The sequence below is a fragment of the Oncorhynchus mykiss genome, chromosome 2 (genome assembly GCF_013265735.2).
Source record: "Oncorhynchus mykiss isolate Arlee chromosome 2, USDA_OmykA_1.1, whole genome shotgun sequence".
Taxonomy (NCBI): domain Eukaryota; kingdom Metazoa; phylum Chordata; class Actinopteri; order Salmoniformes; family Salmonidae; genus Oncorhynchus; species Oncorhynchus mykiss.
In genome coordinates this window covers 6,467,693-6,487,168 of record NC_048566.1, presented here as the reverse complement: position 1 = coordinate 6,487,168, position 19,476 = coordinate 6,467,693, and the positions used below count along the sequence as shown (strand labels likewise).

General features: G+C 45.1%; 1 protein-coding gene across 1 annotated transcript in view; it reads right to left on the bottom strand.

The window, feature by feature from the left end:
- Positions 1-19,476, bottom strand: part of nkd2b (NKD inhibitor of WNT signaling pathway 2b) — a 97,023-nt gene that overhangs the window by 12,530 nt on the left and 65,017 nt on the right. The window contains exon 4 of the mRNA XM_036936297.1: positions 1,449-1,509. Coding sequence (XP_036792192.1) covers positions 1,449-1,509 — 61 coding nt within the window. The remainder of the gene's footprint in view (positions 1-1,448; positions 1,510-19,476) is intronic.

The window sequence follows — 19,476 nt, the reverse complement described above, 5'->3', positions numbered from 1 at the left end:
GATGACAGCTAGTCTTCCTGAACCCAACAACACAGAGACATAACAGACATGATGACAGCTAGTCTTCCTGAACCCAACAACACAGAGACATAACAGACATGATGACAGCTAGTCTTCCTGGGGTCCTGAACCCAACAACACAGAGACATAACAGACATGATGACAGCTAGTCTTCCTGGGGTCCTAAACACAACAACACAGAGACATAACAGACATGATGACAGCTAGTCTTCCTGGGGTCCTAAACCCAACAACACAGAGACATAACAGACATGATGACAGCTAGTCTTCCTGGGGTCATGAACCCAACAACACAGAGAGATAACAGACATGATGACAGCTAGTCTTCCTGGGGTCCTAAACACAACAACACAGAGACATAACAGACATGATGACAGCTAGTCTTCCTGGGGTCATGAACCCAACAACACAGAGACATAACAGACATGATGACAGCTAGTCTTCCTGGGGTCCTAAACACAACAACACAGAGACATAACAGACATGATGACAGCTAGCCTTCCTGGGGTACGGAACCCAACAACACAGAGAGATAACAGACATGATGACAGCTAGTCTTCCTGGGGTCCTAAACACAACAACACAGAGACATAACAGACATGATGACAGCTAGTCTTCCTGGGGTCATGAACCCAACAACACAGAGACATAACAGACATGATGACAGCTAGTCTTCCTGGGGTCCTAACCCAACAACACAGAGACATAACAGACATGATGACAGCTAGTCTTCCTGGGGTCATGAACCCAACAACACAGAGACATAACAGACATGAGACTCTATTGAAGACTTTACAACATACGTTAGGAAATACGTTAGGAAATACGTTAGGAAATACGTTAGGAAATACGTTAGGAAATACGTTAGGAAATACGTTAGGAAATACATTAGGAAATACGTTAGGAAATACATTAGGAAATACGTTAGGAAATACGTTAGGAAATACGTTAGGAAATACGTTAGGAAATACGTTAGGAAATAGGTTTTTCATCATGGGCTCATATAGAATGTGGACTCAAAGAGTGTTATTTAGCTGTACATACAAGTCATGTAGTTAACTGTGCAGCATCAGTGGTTGTGAGAGCTTATTTTTATTTGATTTTATTTGACCTTTATTTAACTAGGCAAGTCAGTTAAGAACAAATTCTTATTTTCAATGACGGCCTAGGAACAGTGGGTTAACTGCCTTGTTCAGGGGCAGAACGACAGATTTGTACCTTGTCAGCTCGGGGGTTTGAACTTGCAACCTAGGATCAGTTTAGCCTTTTAGATCATAATGAATCATATTATATGGAGAGATCCTAGATCAGCGCTACTACTCTGAGACGCTTTGTGGATGACGGGCCCAGATCTGTGCTCTACAGATGAAAGCATTTACTCTGATCTTACCAGTCTGAAACATAGAAACATGTATTCTTCTACTTACCCTCTAGGGGACAGTGATGGTCTAAGAGCTGTCTCCCCTTCAGCTCACTATGTGGAAACTCCTAGGAAGGGAAGAGAGGCAGGACAGAGGGGTAGAGATAGGGAGGAGAGAGAGAGAGAGAGAGAGAGACAGAGAGGGGGGGGGGAGAGAGAGGGAGGGGAGAGGGGTAAAGAGATGGAGTGGAAAGAGAGATGTAAAGTAAATCTACAGCTTTTTGACACCAGACACTGAGAAAACAAGCAGTTACAGCTGAAGCATTTCCTAATCTGGGAAGGAGGGAGGAGAGATGAGAGAGACGGAGAGATGAGAGAGACAGAGAGAGAGAGAGAGAGAGAGAGAGAGAGAGAGAGAGAGAGAGAGAGACAGAGAGACAGAGAGAGGGAGAGAGAGAGAGGGAGAGGGAGAGGGAGAGAGAGAGAGACAGAGACAGAGAGGGAGAGAGAGGGAGAGAGAGGGAGAGAGAGGGAGAGAGAGAGAGGGAGAGAGAGAGACAGAGACAGAGAGAGAGAGAGAGAGCGAGAGAGAGAGGGAGAGAGACAGAGAGAGAGAGAGAGGGAGAGAGAGAGACAGAGAGAGAGAGACAGAGAGACAAACACTTAGAACACGTGCATGCTTATAATGCTTTACTGTCTGGTGCGGACAGAGAAAGAGACACCACTGCCAAGCTTTCAAGCTGCCTCCAACTCCCACAAAAGTCACTCGTGCATCTATCAAAACAGACATATGTGCTCTGTCATCTTGACCTGTTCCAGGAGAGAGGCTGAATCCCAAACGGAACCCCATAGGGCTTTGGTTAAAAGTATAGTGCACTATAAAGGGAATAGGGTGCCATTTAAGATGCAACTTCACATGTGTTCTGATTCTACTTGGGCATTGAGAGATGGAGGCTTGGGGTTTCACATGGAACGGTTTGATAGGGAGCTACAGAGGATTGTGATTGTTTTTTTTTTTTTGTAGAAGCATTGAAGTTGATCTAAATCGTTAATAGAGAAGATAACTTGATGAAAAGTCATGTCATCTTTTATTTTAAAACTGCCAAACAAGAAGGAATAAACTTTTCAGGTGCTTTGCAACAAGAGCATGTGTGTGTTTGCAGGATGGAAACGTCGGATAGGATGGGACTGATTAAAGACAAAATGACAAAAACATGCATCACTGGAGGAGGGAGTGTGTGTGTGTGTGTGTGTGTGTGTGTGTGTGTGTGTGTGTGTGTGTGTGTGTGTGTGTGTGTGTGTGTGTGTGTGTGTGTGTGTGTGTGTGTGTGTCTCCTGACGTGTGGTGCTGCCTAAGACATGTTTCTGAAGACGTATTGCTAGACCTCCCTGTTCTATCTAGAGAATAGGGTGCTGTTGCTCCCTGTTCTATCTAGAGAAAAGGGTGCTGTTGCTCCCTGTTCTATCTAGAGAATAGGGTGCTGTTGCTCCCTGTTCTATCTAGAGAATAGGGTGCTGTTGCTCCCTGTTCTATCTAGAGAATAGGGTGCTGTTGCTCCCTGTTCTATCTAGAGAATAGGGTGCTGTTGCTCCCTGTTCTATCTAGAGGATAGGGTGCTGTTGCTCCCTGTTCTATCTAGAGAATAGGGTGCTGTTGCTCCCTGTTCTATCTAGAGGATAGGGTGCTGTTGCTCCCTGTTCTATCTAGAGAATAGGGTGCTTTTGCTCCCTGTTCTATCTAGAGGATAGGGTGCTGTTGCTCCCTGTTCTATCTGGGGGACTTTTAACAAACAATCCACTTTAAGTAGTGTCTGGTGTCTGGTCTGGTCTCTACCTGAATCTCCCCACTGACTCACATGGTCTGGTCTGGTCTCTACCTGAATCTCCCCACTGAGTCACATGGTCTGGTCTGGTCTCTACCTGAATCTCCCCACTGAGTCACATGGTCTGGTCTGGTCTCTACCTGAATCTCCCCACTGAGTCACAGTCTGGTCTGGTCTCTACCTGAATCTCCCCACTGAGTCACATGGTCTGGTCTGGTCTCTACCTGAATCTCCCCACTGAGTAACATGGTCTGGTCTGGTCTGGTCTCTACCTGAATCTCCCCACTGAGTCACATGGTCTGGTCTGTACCTGAATCTCCCCACTGAGTCACATGGTCTGGTCTGGTCTCTACCTGAATCTCCCCACTGAGTCACATGGTCTGGTCTGGTCTCTACCTGAATCTCCCCACTGAGTCACATGGTCTGGTCTGGTCTCTACCTGAATCTCCCCACTGAGTCACATGGTCTGGTCTCAGATGGAACCCAAACGGGGTTCTGAGAGTATGATGTCACAAGCATCAGCATAAATAATCATTTTTTAAATATTTTTAACCTTTTATTTTTTCCAGGGAGTCATACTGAGACCAAGGTCTGTTTTACAGATGAGTCCTGAATTACCAACATTACAGAAGTACACACTGCAAATTATACATAGAAAATACAAGCAGGAAGAATCATAAACACATTCATCAGTAATAAGGTCCTCTATCAGCTCTCTAAATGGCCCTAAAGGAACCAAAACATTTAGAAGATTTTTACACAAATAAGGTGCAGGAAAACATAGTTTCCCATAACACAGAAAAATAATAAAGAACCTTTGACAAGACAGAAACTATGCTCAACTCAAGAGGAATCTGAGGCACATCTGCATGCGTTTAGGTGTGCGAGCGTAGCCCGTCCCTCTCCTTCTCCCTCTCTCTCTCCCTCCCTCCCCCTTTCTCCCTCTCTCTCTCCCTCTCTGCTGGGTGTCAGGGTTAGACTTGAAACACACTGTATATTACCCAGCAGAGAGGAGGAGAGAGAGGGAGGGAGAAAGAGAGGGAGTGAGGGAGGGAGAATGATGGAGAGAGAGAGGAAGAGGGAGAGAAGGGGGAGGGAGGGAGAGAGAGGAGGAGAGGTGGAGGAGGAGAGGAGGAGGAGAGGTGGAGGAAGAGAGGAGAGGCAGAGAGGAGGAGAGGAGAGGAGGAGGAGAGGAGGAGGAGAGGAGAGGAGGAGGAGGAGGAGAGGTGGAAGACAGGCTAGGTGGAGGAGAGGTGGAGGAGGAGGAGAGGTGGAGGAGGAGATGTGGAGGAGGAGGAGAGGTGGAGGAGGAGGCAGGTTTTAACTGTAAACAGCTTCTGAGAGAGGCACACCTCCCACACCTCCCACTACTAAAGACAGTCACACACCTCCCTCCCACACCTCCCACTACTACAGACAGTCATATACCTCCCTCCCTGGGCCCCAAACAAGCAGATGTCTTTAATCAGGTCACACTAAACACAAACACACACACATTCACCATGCTTGTCTCTGATTCTCCCAGCTATTTGTCTTCATATATCCCCCAAAACTGACATGTCGTGCTATTGACTTAATCTTAATTGAATGGTTGAATTGAGGGTGAGTGTCCATGTGTATTGAATTTAAATATAAACACACCATGTAAGGTGTTGGTCCCATGTTTCATGAGCTGAAATAAAAGCTCCCAGAAATGTTCCGTACACACAAAAAAAATATTTCTCTCAAATGTTATGCACAAATGAGTTCACATCCCTGTTAGTGAGCATTTCTCCTTTCTCAAGATAACCCATCCACCTGACAGATGTGTCATATCAAGGAGCTGATTAAACAGCATGATCATTACACAGGTGCACCTTGTGCTGGGGACAATAAAAGGCCACTCTAAAATGTGCAGTTTTGTCAAGCAACACAATGTCACAGATGTCTCAAGTTCTGAGGGAGAGTGCAATTGGCACGCTGACTGCAGGAATGTCCACCAGAGCTCTTGCCACAGAATTGAATGTTAATTTCTCTACCATAAGCTTGGATAATTACACGTGGAGGGCAGACTGTGGGCCGAGCCAGACCACACTGTGGGAGACGGATGGATGGAGGAACGGGTGGATGGGGATGCAGTGCGTGTGCGTGTGTGTGTGTGTGTGTGTGTGTGTGTGTGTGTGTGTGTGTGTGTGCAGCATGTGTATGTGTGTGTGTGTGTGTGTGTGTACAGTATGTGTGTGTGTGCATGTACAGTATGTGTGTGTGTGTGTGTGTGTGCGCATGTACAGTATGTGTGTGTGTGTGTGTGTGTGTGTGTACAGTGTGTTAAGACATCACCAAGTGCTCTCTAATTAGCTCTCCTCCAATTGATGAGCAGGGAGGGAGGGATGGGGAGAGAGAGAGAGAGAGAGAGAGAGAGAGAGAGGAGGGGGGCAGGGAGAGAGAGAGAGGAGGGGGGCAGTGAGAGAGAGAGAGGAGGGAGGCAGGGAGAGAGGGATGGAGAGAGAGAGAGATAGATAGAGAGAGTGAGTGAGTGAGAAAGCGAGAGAGAGAGAGAGATAGAGAGAGAGGAGGAAGGGGGGCAGGGAGAGAGGGATGGAGAGAGAGAGAGAGAGAGAGAGAGAGGAGGGAGGCAGGGAGAGAGGGAAAGAGAGAGAGAGAGAGAGAGGAGGGAGGGGGGCAGGGAGAGAGGGATGGAGAGAGAGAGAGAGAGAGAGAGGAGAGAGGAGGGAGGCAGGGAGAGAGGGATGGAGAGAGAGAGAGAGAGAGAGGAGGGAGGCAGGGAGAGAGGGAGAGAGAGAGAGAGAGAGAGAGAGAGAGAGTGAGAGAGAGAGGAGGGAGGCAGGGAGAGAGAGAGAGGAGAGGGGCAGGGAGAGAGAGAGAGGAGGGAGGCAGGGAGAGAGGGAAGGAGAGAGAGAGAGAGAGAGAGGAGGGAGGCAGGGAGAGAGGGATGGAGAGAGAGAGAGAGAGAGAGAGAGAGGAGGGAGGCAGGGAGAGAGGGATGGAGAGAGAGAGAGAGAGAGAGGAGGGAGGCAGGGAGAGAGGGATGGAGAGAGAGAGAGAGAGAGAGAGGAGGGAGGCAGGGAGAGAGAGAGAGAGGGAAGGGCTGTCTTTTCTCCGCTGCAGACCCCAGACCACTTCACAGATGTCATGTGTTCGGTGTTCAAGACTGTCTGGACCTTTAGTAGTGGGAGGGGTATGACTGTCTGGACCCTTAGTGGTGGGAAGGGTATGACTGTCTCAACCTTTAGTGGTGGGAGGGGTATGACTGTCTGGACCCTTAGTGGTGGGAAGGGTATGACTGTCTCAACCTTTAGTGGTGGGAGGGGTATGACTGTCTCAACCTTTAGTAGTGGGAGGGGTATGACTGTCTGGACCCTTAGTGGTGGGAAGGGTATGACTGTCTCAACCTTTAGTGGTGGGAGGGGTATGACTGTCTCAACCTTTAGTGGTGGGAGGGGTATGACTGTCTCAACCTTTAGTAGTGGGAGGGGTATGACTGTCTCAACCTTTAGTGGTGGGAGGGGTATGACTGTCTCAACCTTTAGTGGTGGGAGGGGTATGACTGTCTCCACCTTTAGTAGTGGGAGGGGTATGACTGTCTCAACCTTTAGTGGTGGGAGGGGTATGACTGTCTCCACCTTTAGTGGTGGGAGGGGTATGACTGTCTCAACCTTTAGTGGTGGGAGGGGTATGACTGTCTGGACCTTTAGTAGTGGGAGGGGTATGACTGTCTCAACCTTTAGTAGTGGGAGGGGTATGACTGTCTCAACCTTTAGTGGTGGGAGGGGTATGACTGTCTCAACCTTTAGTGATGGGAGGGGTATGACTGTCTCAACCTTTAGTGATGGGAGGGGTATGACTGTCTCAACCTTTAGTAGTGGGAGGGGTATGACTGTCTCAACCTTTAGTGGTGGGAGGGGTATGACTGTCTCAACCTTTAGTGGTGGGAGGGGTATGACTGTCTCAACCTTTAGTGGTGGGAGGGGTATGACTGTCTCAACCTTTAGTGGTGGGAGGGGTATGACTGTCTGGACCTTTAGTAGTGGGAGGGGTATGACTGTCTGGACCCTTAGTGGTGGGAAGGGTATGACTGTCTCAACCTTTAGTGGTGGGAGGGGTATGACTGTCTCAACCTTTAGTGGTGGGAGGGGTATGACTGTCTGGACCTTTAGTGATGGGAGGGGTATGACTGTCTCAACCTTTAGTAGTGGGAGGGGTATGACTGTCTCAACCTTTAGTAGTGGGAGGGGTATGACTGTCTCAACCTTTAGTGATGGGAGGGGTATGACTGTCTCAACCTTTAGTAGTGGGAGGGGTATGACTGTCTCAACCTTTAGTGATGGGAGGGATATGACTGTCTCAACCTTTAGTGGTGGGAGAGGTATGACTGTCTCAACCTTTAGTAGTGGGAGGGGTATGACTGTCTCAACCTTTAGTAGTGGGAGGGGTATGACTGTCTCAACCTTTAGTGGTGGGAGGGGTATGACTGTCTCAACCTTTAGTGATGGGAGGGGTTTGACTGTCTGGACCTTTAGTAGTGTCTGTCATCTCTCTGATGTTACCCACTCTGGCCCAGTCTATCTGTCATCTCTCTGATGTTACCCACTCTGGCCCAGTCTATCTGTCATCTCTCTGATGTTACCCACTCTGGCCCAGTCTATCTGTCATCTCTCTGATGTTACCCACTCTGTCCCAGTCTATCTGTCATCTCTCTGATGTTTCCCACTCTGGCCCAGTCTATCTGTCATCTCTCTGATGTTACCCACTCTGGCCCAGTCTATCTGTCATCTCTCTGATGTTACCCACTCTGGCCCAGTCTATCTGTCATCTCTCAGATGTTACCCACTCTGGCATAGTCTGTCTGTCATCTCTCTGATGTTACCCACTCTGGCCCAGTCTATCTGTCATCTCTCTGATGTTACCCACTCTGGCCCAGTCTGTCTGTCATCTCTCTGATGTTACCCACTCTGGCCCAGTCTATCTGTCATCTCTCTGATGTTACCCACTCTGGCCCAGTCTATCTGTCATCTCTCTGATGTTCCCCACTCTGGCCTAGTGTGTCTGTCATCTCTCTGATGTTACCCACTCTGGCCCAGTCTATCTGTCATCTCTCTGATGTTACCCACTCTGGCCCAGTCTATCTGTCATCTCTCAGATGTTACCCACTCTGGCATAGTCTGTCTGTCATCTCTCTGATGTTACCCACTCTGGCCCAGTCTATCTGTCATCTCTCTGATGTTACCCACTCTGGCCCAGTCTGTCTGTCATCTCTCTGATGTTACCCACTCTGGCCCAGTCTATCTGTCATCTCTCTGATGTTACCCACTCTGGCCCAGTCTATCTGTCATCTCTCTGATGTTCCCCACTCTGGCCTAGTGTGTCTGTCATCTCTCTGATGTTACCCACTCTGGCCCAGTCTATCTGTCATCTCTCTGATGTTACCCACTCTGGCCCAGTCTATCTGTCATCTCTCAGATGTTACCCACTCTGGCATAGTCTGTCTGTCATCTCTCTGATGTTACCCACTCTGGCCCAGTCTATCTGTCATCTCTCTGATGTTACCCACTCTGGCCCAGTCTGTCTGTCATCTCTCTGATGTTACCCACTCTGGCCCAGTCTATCTGTCATCTCTCTGATGTTACCCACTCTGGCCCAGTCTATCTGTCATCTCTCTGATGTTCCCCACTCTGGCCTAGTGTGTCTGTCATCTCTCTGATGTTACCCACTCTGGCCCAGTCTATCTGTCATCTCTCTGATGTTACCCACTCTGGCCCAGTCTGTCTGTCATCTCTCTGATGTTACCCACTCTGGCCCAGTCTATCTGTCATCTCTCTGATGTTACCCACTCTGGCCCAGTCTATCTGTCATCTCTCTGATGTTCCCCACTCTGGCCTAGTGTGTCTGTCATCTCTCTGATGTTACCCACTCTGGCCCAGTCTATCTGTCATCTCTCTGATGTTACCCACTCTGGCCCAGTCTATCTGTCATCTCTCAGATGTTACCCACTCTGGCATAGTCTGTCTGTCATCTCTCTGATGTTACCCACTCTGGCCCAGTCTATCTGTCATCTCTCTGATGTTACCCACTCTGGCCCAGTCTGTCTGTCATCTCTCTGATGTTACCCACTCTGGCCCAGTCTATCTGTCATCTCTCTGATGTTACCCACTCTGGCCCAGTCTATCTGTCATCTCTCTGATGTTCCCCACTCTGGCCTAGTGTGTCTGTCATCTCTCTGATGTTACCCACTCTGGCCCAGTCTATCTGTCATCTCTCTGATGTTACCCACTCTGGCCCAGTCTATCTGTCATCTCTCAGATGTTACCCACTCTGGCATAGTCTGTCTGTCATCTCTCTGATGTTACCCACTCTGGCCCAGTCTATCTGTCATCTCTCTGATGTTACCCACTCTGGCCCAGTCTGTCTGTCATCTCTCTGATGTTACCCACTCTGGCCCAGTCTATCTGTCATCTCTCTGATGTTACCCACTCTGGCCCAGTCTATCTGTCATCTCTCTGATGTTCCCCACTCTGGCCTAGTGTGTCTGTCATCTCTCTGATGTTACCCACTCTGGCCCAGTCTGTCTGTCTCTCTGATATTACCCACTCTGGCCCAGACTGTCTGTGACCTGCTTCTCTATTTTATTAAAGACCACTGCTGCAGGATTAGGTAACCTCTAAACAAACAAACAAACAAACACACACACACACACACACACACACACACACACACACACGTGCAAGTCACATCAGACATGGTACAGCCTCTGTACGTCCTCTGCCTCCTTCTGGAAAACACTGGACATCTTTGTTCTCTCGCTCCTCGCCCCGAAACGTAAGTAGACACACATTTTTAAGTCTATTCTTCAGGTAACTTCAGTACGTCTGATGTAAAAAAAAAATTAAAAAACACCGGATCACGGGGGAGCTAAGATGATGGCTGTTCCAAGTACTAAAGGTGCCTCAGGGCAAAAAGATGGAAAAGTGTGTGTGTGGAATCACAGAGCAACACGACAGGAAGAGTTCCTTTAAATCTGGAACAGAGAGACAGTGAATAGTTCCTGTAAATCTGAAACAGAGAGACAGTGAAGAGTTCCTGTAAATCTGAAACAGAAAGACAGTGAAGAGTTCTTGTAAATCTGAAACAGAGAGACAGTGAAGGGTTCCTGTAAATCTGAAACAGAGAGACAGTGAAGGGTTCCTGTAAATCTGAAACAGAGAGACAGTGAAGAGTTCCTGTAAATCTGAAACAGAGACAGTGAAGAGTTCCTGTAAATCTGAAACAGAGAGACAGTGAAGAGTTCCTGTAAATCTGAAACAGAGAGACAGTGAAGGGTTCCTGTAAATCTGAAACAGAGAGACAGTGAAGAGTTCCTGTAAATCTGAAACAGAAAGACAGTGAAGAGTTCCTGTAAATCTGAAACAGAGAGACAGTGAAGAGTTCCTGTAAATCTGAAACAGAAAGACAGTGAAGAGTTCCTGTAAATCTGAAACAGAGAGACAGTGAAGAGTTCCTGTAAATCTGAAACAGAGAGACAGTGAAGGGTTCCTGTAAATCTGAAACAGAGAGACAGTGAAGAGTTCCTGTAAATCTGAAACAGAAAGACAGTGAAGAGTTCCTGTAAATCTGAAACAGAGAGACAGTGAAGGGTTCCTGTAAATCTGAAACAGAGAGACAGTGAAGAGTTCCTGTAAATCTGAAACAGAGAGACAGTGAAGAGTTCCTGTAAATCTGAAACAGCGAGACAGTGAAGAGTTCCTGTAAATCTGAAACAGAGAGAGTGAAGGGTTCCTGTAAATCTGAAACAGAGAGACAGTGAAGAGTTCCTGTAAATCTGAAACAGAAAGACAGTGAAGAGTTCCTGTAAATCTGAAACAGAGAGACAGTGAAGAGTTCCTGTAAATCTGAAACAGAGAGACAGTGAAGAGTTCCTGTAAATCTGAAACAGAGAGACAGTGAAGAGTTCCTGTAAATCTGAAACAGAGAGACAGTGAAGGGTTCACAGAGTGTCTTTCGACACAGAGGAGGAGTGACAGGACACAGAGTGGGGGTTCTCTAGAGTGGAGGAGGTACACAGTCCCTTGTAACTGACAGTCAGTCAGTCAGTCAGTCAGTCAGTCAGGCTCCACAGGATGGCAGGATCTCAAATTCCCTATTTAGTACAATACCTTTAGCCAGAGCCCTATAGACCCTTGTCAAACGTAGTGCACTAGATTATCAAAAGTAGTGCTCTATATATGGATTAGGGTGCCATTTTGGGGTGTATATGTATAGCTTGGTGACTTCTGCTGTCCCATGATTCCTGCTCCCAGTGACCCAGTGAGGGAGAAATAACACTGTCTCTCCTCAAACGTTAAAACCAGTCGTTGTGTTGAAGACTGAGGAATATCAATGTGATGAAAGCACCACTGTAAACAACGATTCTGTTCATTAGAGTAGTATGAAACTAGAGAGGGAGGGAGGGAACGAGGGATGGGGGGAGGGAGGGAGGGAGGGAGGGAGGGAGGGAAGGAGGGAGGGAGGGAGGGAGGGAGGGAGGGAGGGAGGGAGGGAGGGAGGGAGGGAGGGAGGGAGGGAGGGAGGGAGGGGGGGAGGAAGTGGAACCATTGAAAAACAAAAGCCCTTAATTGCAGAAGAAACCAACCTGGCCTTGACTCAAAACTAAATACAAGTTTATATGCTGAGAGAGGACGGGAGGAGGAGAAAGAGAGGAGAGAGCAAGAGAGAGAGGGGGGAAGAGCTAGGGAGAGGGGGAGGGGGAGAGAGAGTGTGAGAGGGGAGCGAGAGAGAGGGAAAGGGGGAGAGAGAGCGAGAGGGAGAGGGAGAGGGGAAGAGAGAGAGAGGGGGAGAGCTAGGGAGAGGGGGAGGGGGAGAGAGAGTGTGAGAGGGGAGCGAGAGAGAGGGAGAGGGGAGCGAGAGAGAGGGAGAGGGGGAGAGAGAGGGAGAGGGGGAGAGAGAGAGGGGGAGAGGGGAGAGAGAGAGGGAGAGGGGGAGAGGGGGGAGAGAGAGAGAGGGGGAGAGGGGAGAGAGAGAGAGGGGAAGAGGGGAGAGAGTGAGAGGGGAGAGAGAGGAGGGGGGAGAGAGAGGGAGGAGAGAGAGAATAAGAATGAGAGAACCAGCAAGACAGTGAAACAGAGGAGGCTGGTGTGAGGAGCTATAGGAGGATGGGCTCATTGCAGACTCCTCTGGAACGTACAGTACAACAAGGAGGGAAGCCAAGGAGACTGGAGTGTGGGGGAGTTGCACAACCTCTGTCTCTCTCTGGCACAACGAAACAACACGTTGGTCTCCTGTTGATGGTGTGTGTGTGTGTGTGTGTGTGTGTGTGTGTGTGTGTGTGTGTTGCTGATCCTTTGGCCAAGATGGAGCTTCCACAGTTCAACTGATGATTACAACACCTAGAGCCAACAGGCTAGACTGACCACAGCCCATAGACTGACCACAGACAATAGACTGACCAGAGCTCATAGATTGGCCACAGCTCATAGACTGGTCACAGACAATAGACTGGCCACAGCTCATAGACTGGTCACAGCTCATAAACTGACCAGAGCTCATAGACTGACCAGAGCTCATAGACTGGCCACAGTAAATAGACTGGCCACAGCTCATAGACTGGTCACAGACAATAGACTGGCCACAGACAAAAGACTGGTCACAGCTCATAGACTGGCCAAAGCTCATAGACTGGCCACAGCTCATAGATTGGCCACAACTCATAGACTGGCCACAGCTCATAGACTGGCCACAGTAAATAGACTGGCCACAGCTCATAGACTGGCCACAGTAAATAGACTGGCCACAGACAATAGACTGGCCACAGACAATAGACTGGCCCCAGCTCATAGACTGGTCACAGCTCATAGACTGACCAGAGACAATAGACTGGCCACAGACAATAGACTGGCCCCAGCTCATAGACTGGTCACAGCTCATAGACTGACCAGAGCACATAGACTGGCCACAGACAATAGACTGGCCACAGACAATAGACTGGCCACAGACAATAGACTGACCAGTCAATAGACAGGCCACAGCTCATAGACTGGCCAAAGCTCATAGACTGGCCACAGCTCATAGACTGGCCACAGCTCATAGACTGGCCACAGCTCATAGACTGGCCACAGTAAATAGACTGGCCACAGTAAATAGACTGGCCACAGTAAATAGACTGGCCACAGCTCATAGACTGGCCACAGTAAATAGACTGGCCACAGTAAATAGACTGGCCACAGACAATAGACTGGCCGCAGTAAATAGACTGACCACAGTAAATAGACTGGCCACAGTAAATAGACTGGCCACAGACAATAGACTGGCCACAGTAAATAGACTGACCACAGTAAATAGACTGGCCACAGTAAATAGACTGGCCACAGTAAATAGACTGGCCACAGACAATAGACTGGCCACAGTAAATAGACTGGCCACAGTAAATAGACTGGCCACAGACAATAGACTGGCCACAGTAAATAGACTGGCCACAGTAAATAGACTGGCCACAGTAAATAGACTGGCCACAGACAATAGACTGGCCACAGTAAATAGACTGGCCACAGTAAATAGACTGGCCACAGACAATAGACTGGCCACAGTAAATAGACTGGCCACAGACAATAGACTGGCCACAGACAATAGACTGGCCACAGTAAATAGACTGGCCACAGTAAATAGACTGGCCACAGTAAATAGACTGATACGGTAATAATGGTTTTAAGACACACAAAAGACACAGGGTTCAACCCTTTTCTCTTGTGCTTTAGTGTGTAGTTGTAGTTTAGCATTTCTGCACCTGTAGATGTCAACAACACAAAGAGAAGTGGCTCTAATATGGCTCTAATATGGCTCTAATATGGCTCTGATATGACTCTAATATGACTCTAATATGGCTCTAATATGGCTCTAATATGGCTCTAATATGGCTCTAATATGGCTCTAATATGGCTCTAATATGACTCTAATATGGCTCTAATATGGCTCTGATATGGCTCTGATATGGCTCTGATATGGCTCTGATATGGCTCTAATATGGCTCTAATATGGCTCTAATATGGCTCTAATATGGCTCTAATATGGCTCTAATATGGCTCTGATATGGCTCTGATATGACTCTGATATGGCTCTAATATGACTCTGATATGGCTCTGATATGGCTCTAATATGACTCTAATATGGCTCTAATATGACTCTAATATGGCTCTAATATGGCTCTAATATGGCTCTAATATGGCTCTAATATGACTCTAATATGGCTCTAATATGGCTCTAATATGGCTCTAATATGGCTCTAATATGGCTCTAATATGACTCTAATATGGCTCTAATATGACTCTAATATGACTCTAATATGGCTCTAATATGGCTCTGATATGGCTCTGATATGACTCTGATATGACTCTGATATAGCTCTAATATGGCTCTAATATGGCTCTAATATGACTCTGATATGGCTCTAATATGACTCTGATATGGCTCTAATATGACTCTAATATGGCTCTAATATGACTCTGATATGGCTCTAATATGACTCTGATATGGCTCTAATATGGCTCTAATATGGCTCTGATATGGCTCTAATATGGCTCTGATATGGCTCTAATATGACTCTAATATGACTCTAATATGACTCTAATATGGCTCTAATATGACTCTAATATGGCTCTAATATGACTCTAATATGGCTCTGATATGGCTCTAATATGACTCTAATATGACTCTAATATGACTCTAATATGGCTCTAATATGACTCTAATATGGCTCTAATATGACTCTAATATGGCTCTAATATGGCTCTAATATGGCTCTAATATGGCTCTAATATGACTCTAATATGGCTCTAATATGACTCTAATATGACTCTAATATGGCTCTAATATGACTCTAATATGGCTCTAATATGACTCTAATATGACTCTAATATGGCTCTAATATGACTCTAATATGGCTCTGATATGGCTCTGATATGGCTCTGATATGGCTCTGATATGGCTCTGATATGACTCTGATATGACTCTGATATGGCTCTAATATGACTCTAATATGGCTCTAATATGGCTCTAATATGACTCTAATATGGCTCTAATATGACTCTAATATGGCTCTAATATGGCTCTAATATGACTCTAATATGGCTCTAATATGACTCTAATATGGCTCTAATATGGCTCTAATATGACTCTAATATGGCTCTAATATGACTCTAATATGGCTCTGATATGGCTCTGATATGGCTCTGATATGGCTCTGATATGGCTCTGATATGGCTCTGATATGGCTCTGATATGGCTCTGATATGGCTCTGATATGGCTCTAATATGGCTCTAATATGGCTCTAATATGACTCTAATATGGCTCTAATATGGCTCTAATATGGCTCTAATATGACTCTAATATGGCTCTAATATGGCTCTAATATGGCTCTAATATGGCTCTAATATGGCTCTAATATGGCTCTAATATGGCTCTAATATGGCTCTAATATGACTCTAATATGGCTCTGATATGGCTCTGATATGGCTCTGATATGGCTCTGATATGGCTCTGATATGGCTCTGATATGGCTCTAATATGACTCTAATATGGCTCTAATATGGCTCTAATATGGCTCTAATATGGCTCTAATATGGCTCTAATATGGCTCTAATATGACTCTAATATGGCTCTAATATGGCTCTAATATGGCTCTAATATGGCTCTAATATGACTCTAATATGGCTCTAATATGGCTCTAATATGACTCTAATATGGCTCTAATATGGCTCTAATATGGCTCTAATATGGCTCTAATATGACTCTGATATGGCTCTGATATGGCTCTGATATGGCTCTGATATGGCTCTGATATGGCTCTGATATGGCTCTAATATGGCTCTAATATGGCTCTAATATGGCTCTAATATGGCTCTAATATGGCTCTAATATGGCTCTAATATGACTCTAATATGGCTCTGATATGACTCTAATATGGCTCTGATATGGCTCTAATATGGCTCTGATATGACTCTAATATGGCTCTGATATGGCTCTGATATGGCTCTGATATGGCGCTAATATGACTCTAATATGGCTCTAATATGACTCTAATATGGCTCTAATATGGCTCTGATATGGCTCTGATATGGCTCTGATATGGCTCTAATATGGCTCTAATATGGCTCTAATATGGCTCTAATATGGCTCTAATATGGCTCTGATATGGCTCTAATATGGCTCTAATATGGCTCTAATATGGCTCTAATATGACTCTAATATGACTCTGATATGGCTCTGATGTGGCTCTGATATGACTAATATGGCTCTAATATGGCTCTGATATGGCTCTGATATGGCTCTAATATGACTCTAATATGACTCTAATATGGCTCTGATATGGCTCTAATATGACTCTAATATGGCTCTGATATGGCTCTGATATGGCTCTGATATGGCTCTAATATGACTCTAATATGGCTCTAATATGGCTCTAATATGGCTCTGATATGGCTCTAATATGACTCTAATATGGCTCTGATATGGCTCTAATATGGCTCTGATATGGCTCTAATATGGCTCTGATATGGCTCTAATATGACTCTGATATGGCTCTAATATGGCGCTAATATGACTCTGATATGGCTCTGATATGGCTCTAATATGACTCTGATATGGCTCTAATATGGCTCTAATATGGCTCTAATATGACTCTAATATGGCTCTAATATGGCTCTAATATGGCTCTGATATGGCTCTAATATGACTCTAATATGGCTCTAATATGGCTCTAATATGGCTCTGATATGGCTCTAATATGACTCTAATATGGCTCTGATATGGCTCTAATATGGCTCTAATATGGCTCTGATATGGCTCTAATATGTCTCTAATATGGCTCTAATATGTCTCTAATATGGCTCTGATATGGCTCTAATATGGCTCTGATATGGCTCTAATATGGCTCTAATATGGCTCTAATATGGCTCTAATATGGCTCTAATATGACTCTAATATGGCTCTGATATGGCTCTAATATGGCTCTGATATGGCTCTAATATGGCTCTAATATGGCTCTAATATGGCTCTAATATGGCTCTAATATGACTCTAATATGACTCTAATATGGCTCTGATATGACTCTAATATGGCTCTGATATGGCTCTGATATGACTCTAATATGACTCTAATATGGCTCTGATATGGCTCTAATATGACTCTGATATGGCTCTAATATGACTCTGATATGGCTCTAATATGACTCTAATATGGCTCTAATATGACTCTAATATGACTCTGATATGGCTCTAATATGACTCTGATATGGCTCTAATATGACTCTAATATGGCTCTAATATGACTCTAATATGACTCTAATATGACTCTGATATGACTCTGATATGACTCTGATATGACTCTAATATGACTCTAATATGACTCTAATATGACTCTGATATGACTCTGATATGGCTCTGATATGACTCTAATATGACTCTAATATGGCTCTGATATGGCTCTAATATGACTCTGATATGGCTCTAATATGACTCTGATATGGCTCTGATATGACTCTAATATGACTCTAATATGGCTCTGATATGGCTCTAATATGACTCTGATATGGCTCTAATATGACTGATATGGCTCTGATATGGCTCTAATATGACTCTAATATGGCTCTAATATGACTCTAATATGACTCTAATATGGCTCTGATATGGCTCTAATATGACTCTGATATGGCTCTAATATGACTCTGATATGGCTCTGATATGGCTCTAATATGGCTCTAATATGGCTCTAATATGGCTCTAATATGGCTCTAATATGGCTCAGATATGGCTCTGATATGACTCTAATATGGCTCTAATATGGCTCTAATATGGCTCTGATATGGCTCTGATATGGCTCTGATATGACTCTAATATGACTCTAATATGGCTCTAATATGGCTCAGATATGGCTCAGATATGGCTCAGATATGACTCTAATATGGCTCTAATATGGCTCTAATATGGCTCTAATATGGCTCTAATATGGCTCTAATATGGCTCAGATATGGCTCTAATATGGCTCAGATATGGCTCAGATATGGCTCAGATATGGCTCTAATATGGCTCAGATATGGCTCTGATATGGCTCAGATATGGCTCTAATATGGCTCAGATATGGCTCAGATATGGCTCAGATATGGCTCTAATATGGCTCTAATATGGCTCTAATATGGCTCTAATATGGCTCTAATATGGCTCTAATATGGCTCAGATATGGCTCTAATATGGCTCAGATATGGCTCAGATATGGCTCTAATATGGCTCAGATATGGCTCTAATATGGCTCAGATATGGCTCTGATATGGCTCTAATATGACTCTAATATGGCTCTGATATGGCTCTAATATGGCTCTGATATGGCTCTAATATGGCTCTAATATGGCTCTAATATGGCTCTAATATGGCTCTAATATGGCTCTAATATGACTCTAATATGACTCTAATATGGCTCTGATATGACTCTAATATGGCTCTGATATGGCTCTGATATGACTCTAATATGACTCTAATATGGCTCTGATATGGCTCTAATATGACTCTGATATGGCTCTAATATGACTCTGATATGGCTCTAATATGACTCTAATATGGCTCTAATATGACTCTAATATGACTCTGATATGGCTCTAATATGACTCTGATATGGCTCTAATATGACTCTAATATGACTCTAATATGACTCTAATATGACTCTGATATGACTCTGATATGACTCTGATATGACTCTAATATGACTCTAATATGACTCTGATATGACTCTGATATGGCTCTGATATGACTCTAATATGACTCTAATATGGCTCTGATATGGCTCTAATATGACTCTGATATGGCTCTAATATGACTCTGATATGGCTCTGATATGGCTCTAATATGACTCTAATATGGCTCTAATATGACTCTAATATGACTCTAATATGGCTCTGATATGGCTCTAATATGACTCTGATATGGCTCTAATATGACTCTGATATGGCTCTGATATGGCTCTAATATGGCTCTAATATGGCTCTAATATGGCTCTAATATGGCTCTAATATGGCTCAGATATGGCTCAGATATGGCTCTGATATGACTCTAATATGGCTCTAATATGGCTCTAATATGGCTCTGATATGGCTCTGATATGGCTCTGATATGACTCTAATATGGCTCTAATATGGCTCTAATATGGCTCTAATATGGCTCAGATATGGCTCTAATATGGCTCAGATATGGCTCAGATATGGCTCTAATATGGCTCAGATATGGCTCTAATATGGCTCA